General features: G+C 34.6%; 1 protein-coding gene across 1 annotated transcript; it reads left to right on the top strand.

Moving 5' to 3' along the window:
- The first annotated feature begins 1,858 nt into the window (after window positions 1-1,858).
- On the top strand, window positions 1,859-4,844 carry LOC129293632 (probable metal-nicotianamine transporter YSL7). The gene is made up of 6 exons (XM_054931694.1): window positions 1,859-2,367; window positions 2,466-2,620; window positions 2,747-2,844; window positions 2,948-3,082; window positions 3,437-3,626; window positions 3,717-4,844. The coding sequence occupies exons 1-6, from the start codon at window positions 1,950-1,952 to the stop codon at window positions 4,818-4,820; spliced, it is 2,100 nt and encodes a 699-aa protein (XP_054787669.1). The 5' UTR covers window positions 1,859-1,949; the 3' UTR covers window positions 4,821-4,844.
- Window positions 4,845-8,871: the final 4,027 nt, after the last annotated feature.

The following is an 8,871-nucleotide window of genomic DNA, read 5'->3' on the forward strand; positions in this document are numbered from 1 at the left end:
TTTGGTAGTTTTTTTTGTTTAATATTTGTATATTAAAGTTCATATGGACCCATAATAAAAATAAAAAAAAAAGGTGTGGGACTCATAGTAAAAAAAAATTAATGATATGAGACTCATAGTAAAAATGATACTCTCTTCGTTTAAAAATATAAGATATTTTTAACAAAATTTTACCCTGTAATAAAATAATTACTTAATTTTAAACTAACTCTATTTGTTTAAATTTATTTTTATCAAACAACCTACAATAAATATAAATTTATTATTAATAGGGGCACTTTTAAAAAAAGATATCTTAAAAAATTAAAAATATTTTATATTTTTAAATATCCAATTCCTCAAAAAATGCCTTACATTTTTGGCCGGGAGTATGTATGAGATCTAATATGGAGGTAACATAAGTTGATGTTTATGGCTAATTATAGTATATTTATTTTTAAATTTGTGTTATAATTATGATTTATAAATATTATTATGACATAAATTATAGTATGTGATTTATTATAGTACTTTTTTATTTTTCTTAGGGTGATGAATGGGTCAACATATTCTAAAAGAGATTAAATTAATTTTATTTTAATTTGAAAGAGGTGAGAAATTAAAGAAATATTTATATTTTTTATTATGCATGACAGCAACACATAAGAAATGAGAAGTTGTTATTTATATTTTAATTTATAAGAGCAACAAGTGATAGGTTTAATAATAATTGTTGGGGATAAATCATATTCTCCAATTAACTAGACGGGGATTGGCAAACAAATTAATTATAATTAGTTTTTTAATTTAATTTTAAAATTTTCCATATATTTGATTAAAAGAAGAGCACAAGTTTAAAATATTTGCATATTCATCTCAAGAGCAATACAATTAAAATAAAATAAGTAATTATTTATGTATTTAATATGTATATGCAAGATGAAATTTAAAATAAAATAAGATGCTATTTAGATTTAATTTAAATAAATAATAAATTTTGATCCTAAGTGAACTCAAATATATTATTTTTTATATTTTTATTTTATTTTTATTTTTTAAATATTAAAACTCGAATAAATCTAGTTACATTATAAATATGATATAATTAATACTAAATATTAGAAGACTTATATTATAGGATTAATAGTTATTTTTCTCGCAAACTGTTTGTGTAAGATTTACTAGTGTATTCCAAATTTAATTTTAGATTATTTTTTATTCTTTAACTTTTAAAGAACCTAACCAAACATATTCTAAACTATGCTTGAATGGTATGATGAAAAGATGTTAAATTTTAACCGTTCAAAAATAAAGAATGACTTCAAATCAAATTCGCACGACCCACATACTTTAAGCCCAAAGTTGAATAGCCAAAACCATTCTCAACCCTATCTTATATGAAGTCCCAAACGAAAATGCGTAATACTATCCTAATTAGCAGCCAATAATATTGCTAATTAAAATATTGTTAACAAGAAAAAAGAAATCGTGGAGCCACCACTGCCTATTTTAGAATAGACTTTTGTCAGTTTTAACTTTAAATAATTAATTAAAACAACCCGTTCTGAACGAACTAACGCAAGATTCTCAGAGTTTCCTTACGTTCCGTCAAAACTAGAATCAAATAAAACTTAAATAATTCCAGGCCAAGAAAATAAAACTTACCTGATACAAATAAATAAATAAAATCCACTATAATGAGTTAAATGACTCTCCGAGTACCAACATGCACAATGAAACTCAAAATTACTTATCAATATAATAACGCTGGTTTGACCCTTAACCTGTATGTGAAGCGTCGGAGGAATCAAATATAATTAAATATCCAATAACCCTCCAAAGCAAACTAACTTCATTGAATTCAACCTCCATTAAAGATTGCGAACATCCAAATCCTACATCCAAAATCCTTGAATTCTTTTTAACATCGATCTCCATTGCTTCAAGAACTCAGTGCAAGAAGAGAGAAAATGGCTCATAATGGAAATGGGGATACGGTAGAAACTGGGTTTGATGATCGTGGGGAAGATGAAGAAGTACAGAACCCAAACCTGAAGGGCATGAAGTTTAAAGAAGAAGATCAGGTTTCTTTGGAGAGGGTGTTCACGAACCAGGTAGTGCTGCCATGGAGGAAGCAGCTAACGTTGAGAGCCCTGGCTGTTAGCCTATGTCTGAGCATACTGTTCAGTTTCATAGTGATGAAGCTGAATCTCACCACTGGGATTATTCCTTCCCTCAACGTCTCTGCTGGTCTTCTGGGTTTCTTCTTCGTCAAGACATGGACAAAGTTGTTGGACAAATCTGGCATGTTGAGACAGCCATTTACGAGACAGGAAAACACTGTCATACAGACCTGCGTTGTTGCTTCCTCTGGCATTGCCTTCAGTGGTACCTTCTTAGATACTACTTTTGTCCCTATTCATATGTAGTTTAGTTAATTTTTGGAAGAGAACGGGTTAACATGCTCTAATCTTTAATGAACACAGGAGGTTTTGGAAGCTACCTCTTTGGGATGAGTGAACGTATAGCCAATCAAACTTCAGACAAAAGTGACTTCAAAAACCCATCATTAGGATGGATTATTGGATTTCTATTTGTTGTCAGCTTTATTGGCCTTTTCTCAGTCGTACCTCTAAGGAAGGTATGCTTCATTCTTGCACTACAGGCTCCATCGTCCGTTGACATCTGATTTGCATTGTGCAGAATGATTCTTACAAGTACTGTACTGATGCTTTATGACAGTATTGATTTGTGTTCTTGTTTGCAGATTATGATTATTAACTTCAAGTTGACATATCCAAGTGGTACTGCAACTGCTCATCTCATCAACAGCTTCCACACTCCTGAAGGAGCCAGGCTAGCAAAGTAAGGCATTGCAATGGACCCTTATTTGTTAGATTTGACCTGCGTGAGAATTTAGACACATAAATTGTAAACTGATATATATATATTTATATTCTAAACTCAGGAAGCAAGTAAAAGTGTTGGGGAAATTCTTCACTCTCAGTTTCCTATGGGGTTTTTTTCAATGGTTCTATACTGCTACTGATCAGTGTGGATTTCAAGCCTTCCCTTCTCTTGGCCTCGAAGCATTTAAGTACAAGTATGTTATTACTCCTTCTGTCCCAAATTATAAGACACATTTAGACAAATCTCACATATCAATAAACCTTATTAACACTTAACAACCTTATCTTTTTAAAACAAAAATATAAACTTTCAAAAATACCCATCATTTAATACATTGAAAAGAAAAGGGATGGAAGTTAATTATAGAGAGAGAAAAGATAATATTCAAATTGGTGCATTTAATGAAACTTTAATCTATCCAAAGTGTCTTATATTTTGTAATGAAGAAACTCCTTCAAAAGTACTATATAATTTGAGACGGAGGGAGTACTATATATCTATCATCACATTGATCACTCTTGATAAAATAACCCTTTATCAATTGCAGGTTTTATTTTGATTTCTCTACAATCTATGTTGGAGTGGGAATGATTTGCCCATATATCATAAATGTATCAGTGCTCCTTGGAGGAATTATTTCCTGGGGAATTATGTGGCCTCTCATAGAAAAGAAAGAAGGCGATTGGTACCCTCCTAATCTTGATGACACTGACATGAATGGCCTACAAGGTTACAAGGTTTGTTTCCTATCATCAAGCAACACTGATTCTTTGGTTTACATGCTTTTTACCGCGTTAAAATTCACTGGCCTTCCTCGTTAACTTCAGGTATTTATAGCCATATCATTGATCCTGGGGGATGGTTTATATAACTTATTCAAGGTTCTAGGTCATACTCTCATTGGTATTTACAAACAAATCAGAGATAAACAAAGAGAGAATGGTCTTCCTATTGCTGATCAAAACTCATCCTCACCTACACAACTTTCCTATGATGATCAACGTCGCGTCCAATTCTTTCTCAAAGATCAAATTCCCTCATATTTTGCAGTCGCAGGCTATGTTGCAATTTCTGCTGTGTCCATAGTCACAGTTCCTCACATCTTTCCCGAACTGAAATGGTACTACATACTGGTTATCTACCTGTTTGCTCCTGCCTTAGCATTCTGTAATGCTTATGGTTGTGGACTAACAGACTGGTCTCTAGCATCCACCTATGGAAAGCTAGCCATCTTTGCGATTGGAGCTTGGGCCGGTGCCTCACATGGTGGGGTTCTTGCTGGACTAGCAGCCTGTGGAGTGATGATGAACATAGTCTCCACAGCCTCTGACTTAATGCAGGATTTCAAGACAGGCTACCTCACACTGTCATCACCAAGGTCCATGTTTGTCAGCCAAATTATAGGCACAGCAATGGGTTGTTTGATCTCTCCTTGTGTCTTCTGGGTTTTTTACAAGGCATTTAAAGACCTTGGCACACCCCTTAGTGAGTATCCTGCTCCTTATGCAATAGTGTACAGAAACATGGCAATGTTGGGTGTAGAAGGCTTCTCTTCCCTACCAAAGAACTGTCTTTTGTTCTGCTATCTTTTCTTTGGTTCTGCCGTTGTGATAAACTTGATTAAAGACTTTCTGGGTAAGAGAGGGTGGTTTGTACCACTTCCAATGGCCATGGCAATACCTTTCTATATAGGACCATACTTTGCCATTGACATGTGTGTTGGAAGTTTGATACTGTTTGTGTGGGAGAAGATGAACAAGGCGAAAGCAGATGCTTTTGGTCCTGCTGTAGCTTCTGGGTTGATATGTGGAGATGGAATATGGACACTGCCTGCTTCAATACTTGCTCTCGCTGGAGTTCAGCCACCAATTTGCATGAAGTTCTTGTCAAGAGCAACAAATGATAGGGTTGATGCTTTCTTAGGTTCTTGAGTAGGCTAAGTCTTGAATTAATATTAATAGGGTACTTGTGAATTTTTACCTTTTAACATAATTTTTGTGTAGTAAAAAATTAGAACAGTTTTTAATTCATTTTTAAATGTGTGCAATTTATATGTTTTATTCATGTGTGATTTATTTTTCTTATTTAAAAAATAATAATTTTTAACCAATAGAATGTAAAACGGGAGGGGAAAAAAGAAACAGAGAGGACATTAAATTGATGCATGAGCTAAGAGAGTTGATCAAACCTATAGTTATCATGTAGAATACAATCATGCATTGTCTTTATAAAGATGGATGTCCAATTGCACATGATTTATGTTGTGGAAGATGGGGCAGGAAATATCTCCTAATATTGTCATTAACCCTAACTTTTATACCAGATTTTGGTTGATGCGTTTTGTAGAGAAGGAAATGCACACTAGTCCGAGCTCTAATTGCCAAACTGATGGACTGTCAAATATTGGTATTTGCAATGCTTTAATGGAAGGGTATTACTTGATGAACAATGGGGACGTATATTTAGCAGGATGATCAAAAGTGGTTTGGCGAACGATATGTTCAGTTATAACATCTTAATCAATGGATATTGAAAGATTAGAATGGTAAAGCCATGAAGCTAGTTTAAGTCAGTGCCTTCAAAATTCAATTCTCAATGTACAATAATCAATGGCTTGTTTAAAGCGGGAAGAATCTCAAATGTGCATGATCTTGTTCATGAGACACATGTTAGTAGTTAAAAACCTGATATAATTGCTTATAGTAGCTTGTTAGACGCATTGTGCAAAAGCTAGCTTATTGACAAAGCATTTGCATTGTTTAGACAAATTGTTGGCCAAGGAATTCAACTTGACGATTGTACTTGCAATACACTAGTAATTAGTTGATGGCCTGTCCAAGCCGAAAGACTAATAGCACGTTTGGCATGCAAAAAAAGGCTTTCTAAAAAGGAAATGAGATAGGTGAATTTCCCACTTGTCTTTCAGAAAATATTTTTCTGCATACCAAGCATGGTGTAAATATTGCACAAGAGATTTTCCAGCTTTAAGGATAACTGCTAGGATCTACAAGCCCATCATACAATTTTATGATCAATGGACTTTGTGAAGAGGGCCTCTTTGTTGACGTAAAGGCTTTGCTTCTGATACTGCAACTTCTAAAGCGATTATTCAAGCTCCTTTTGTAAAACATGAGAATGATAAAGCAAATAAGCTTCCCCATCAAATGATTGCTTGGGGCCTTTTAAAAGGATAAAACAAAGGTGAGACATTTTATCTTTACCCAAGAAAGAGCTGAAAGGTGGAATCGTAGCAGAGTTGGCAATATTCCTTACAAAAAATAGGTCCTGTTAAGAAGGTTGGAGGGGGTGGAAAGAGCTAGGAACAAGAAAGACAATCAATATCTCCAAAAAGTAGAAGCAGAACTATGGAGTGAGTATGACAAACCCATTGCCCAAGAAGAGCTATTGTGGTACCAAAAATTAAGATGTAATTGGCTAAAATGGGTTGACTGCAACAGCAAATTCTACCATACTACCACAAAATTTTGAAGAAAAAGGAATCGAATAGAGACTGTCAAAGACGAGCAGGGCAATTGGTGTGATAACCAAATTCAATTGAAAAAGATGGCAGTCGCCTTTTATCAAAAGTTTTTCAAATCTAAAGGCTTGATGATGCGTCAATTTGCTACCTACAAGTCATATCCCAGATTAACAGATGAAGAACTTCATTTTTCACAAAATGATGTTTCTGAGGCTGAGATTAAAAATTCCATGTTTGATATGGGACCAATGAAGGCACTAGGACCTGATCGTATCCAAGCCTTTCTTTACCAACAATAATGGGGATTGATAGGAGCTAAGATAACAAAAACGATCAAGATTATTTTTCTCCATCCACTAGAAATTCAAAGGTTAAATCAAACTCATCTGGTGTTAATCCCAAAAACTGAACAGCTGGAGTGTATGAAAGAATTCTGACCCATCACCTTGTGTAATATGAGCTACAAAGCTATTTCCAAAATGCTAACTAACAGAATCAAGGGCATCATCAGTAAAATTGTTGGGAGCCATCAAAGCAGTTTTATTCAAGGAAGACAAGGCAGTGATAACATTATTATTGTTGAGGAAGTTCTGAATTCAATAAGAACCAGCAAGAGAAAGACAGGTTGGGTTACCATCAAGTTCGACTTAAAAAAAGCTTATGACCATTTGGAATGGTGTTTTGTGAAGCAATGCTTGCAAGAAATGGGCCTACACGATAGAATACGGGATCTGATTCAGTTTAGCATGGAGAGCTCCTCAATGAGAATTCTTTAGAATGGAGAACCCACTAAAAAATTGAAACCCTCCAAGGGTATTCATTAAAGGGACCCTATATCTCCATATATATTTACAATATGTATGGAGAAACTTAGTCATATGATTCAAGATGAGATTAATATGGGCAATTGGAAACCAATTAAATTGGTCAAGAATGGGCCTCCCATATCACACCTCTTTTTTGCTAATGATCTTTTCCTCTTCAACGAAGCCTCTTTTGACCAAATTGAAGTTATGGGCAATTGTTTGGAGAGATTTTGTAACATTTGGGTCAATTGGTGAATAAGAGCAAATCTAATATGTGTGTTTCCAATTCAGTAAATTTCTCCAGAGCTATGTCATTAAGCAGACAAATGAGAGTTAGCCTCTTGGGTGATCTTGGAAAATACCTTGGTATTCCCCTGTTCCATAAGAGGGAAAACCTTTCAAACTTCAAACCTATTGTTAGTAGGGTTAAAGCAAAGCTATATGGGTGGAAAGGTAAATTGCTATCTTTTGCGAGGTCGATCTATGCTTATAAAACCTACCTTGATGATAATTCCGAACTACCATATACAAACCATGCTTCTCCCCAAGAAATTACTTAAGGAAATTGAAAAAGAGAGTAATTCTTTTTTATAGGGTAGCCATGAGGGTGAGAAGAAAATCCACTTTCTCTCATGGGATATTGTGAAATACAAAAAGGAATCAGGTGGGTTAAGGGTGAAAGATCTCCAAACTCAAAACCAAGCCATTATTCTTAAATTATGCTAGAATCTTACCATAAACCTAGAGGCTCTATGGGTAAAAGTGTTGAGATCAAAGTACAAATATGTTGATAATGCCATTCGCTTGGTTATCAAAAAGAAAAACTCCTCGGAAACTTGGAAAAGCATTGTGAAAGTATGGGACACTTTTAAAGAAGGATTAGATAAAAGATGTAAGCCGGGAAGAAATTCAAAATTCTGGTATGAAAATTGGTCTACCATTAATAAACCTCTTGTTAATCTTGTGCATAACAATAGCCTTCTTGTGAATCTTGAAGCTTCTATTGCGGGCCCTATTACGTAAAAAAAAATGGCACTTTGGCTCTACTCCTCCATTATTAGTCGAATTACTAGCACTAACCCACCCATTGTCTTAAAAGGGAGTGACAAATTTATGTGGAAGCCATCTACTGATGGCTCTTTTAACATTGCATCTGCTTATGATTTTCTTCTTGTAGATACAGGAATCAATAGAGATAATCTATGGCCAAAAACATGGGGACTAAATGTTCCAGAGAAGATGAAGAACTTCATTTGGTTCTTAGGAAGGAATAGAGTGCACACTACAAAACTTAGAGAACAGTGGGGTTTAGCATCCTCAAGCTCTTGTTCGATGGGATGTAACGATGAAGAAACAGCCATGCATGTTGTTCGAGATTGCAAAATTGCTCACAATGGTTGGAGACAAATTGTCAAACCAGAACAGTGGAATGATTTCACACAGCAACATTGCCTTGAATGGATTGGGTGGAACCTAAATAACGACCCTGGGAATGAGATTGCAAAGAAGGTAACTTGGTCTACTACTTTTGTTTATGTTTGCTGGGAACTTTGGACAAATAGATGTACGAACTTATTTCGTCAAAAGGAACCGAGACTAAAGGTGGATGTGAAAAAATGCTTAATGAAAGCTCAAACTGAACTCGATTGGATTAGGAAAATTGACATGCACAAAACACCCTACAAATCGATTGAC

This window comes from Prosopis cineraria, unplaced genomic scaffold (assembly GCF_029017545.1).
Source record: "Prosopis cineraria cultivar Desert tree isolate PC_DT_omini unplaced genomic scaffold, ASM2901754v1 PC14, whole genome shotgun sequence".
Classification (NCBI taxonomy): Eukaryota; Viridiplantae; Streptophyta; class Magnoliopsida; order Fabales; family Fabaceae; genus Prosopis; species Prosopis cineraria.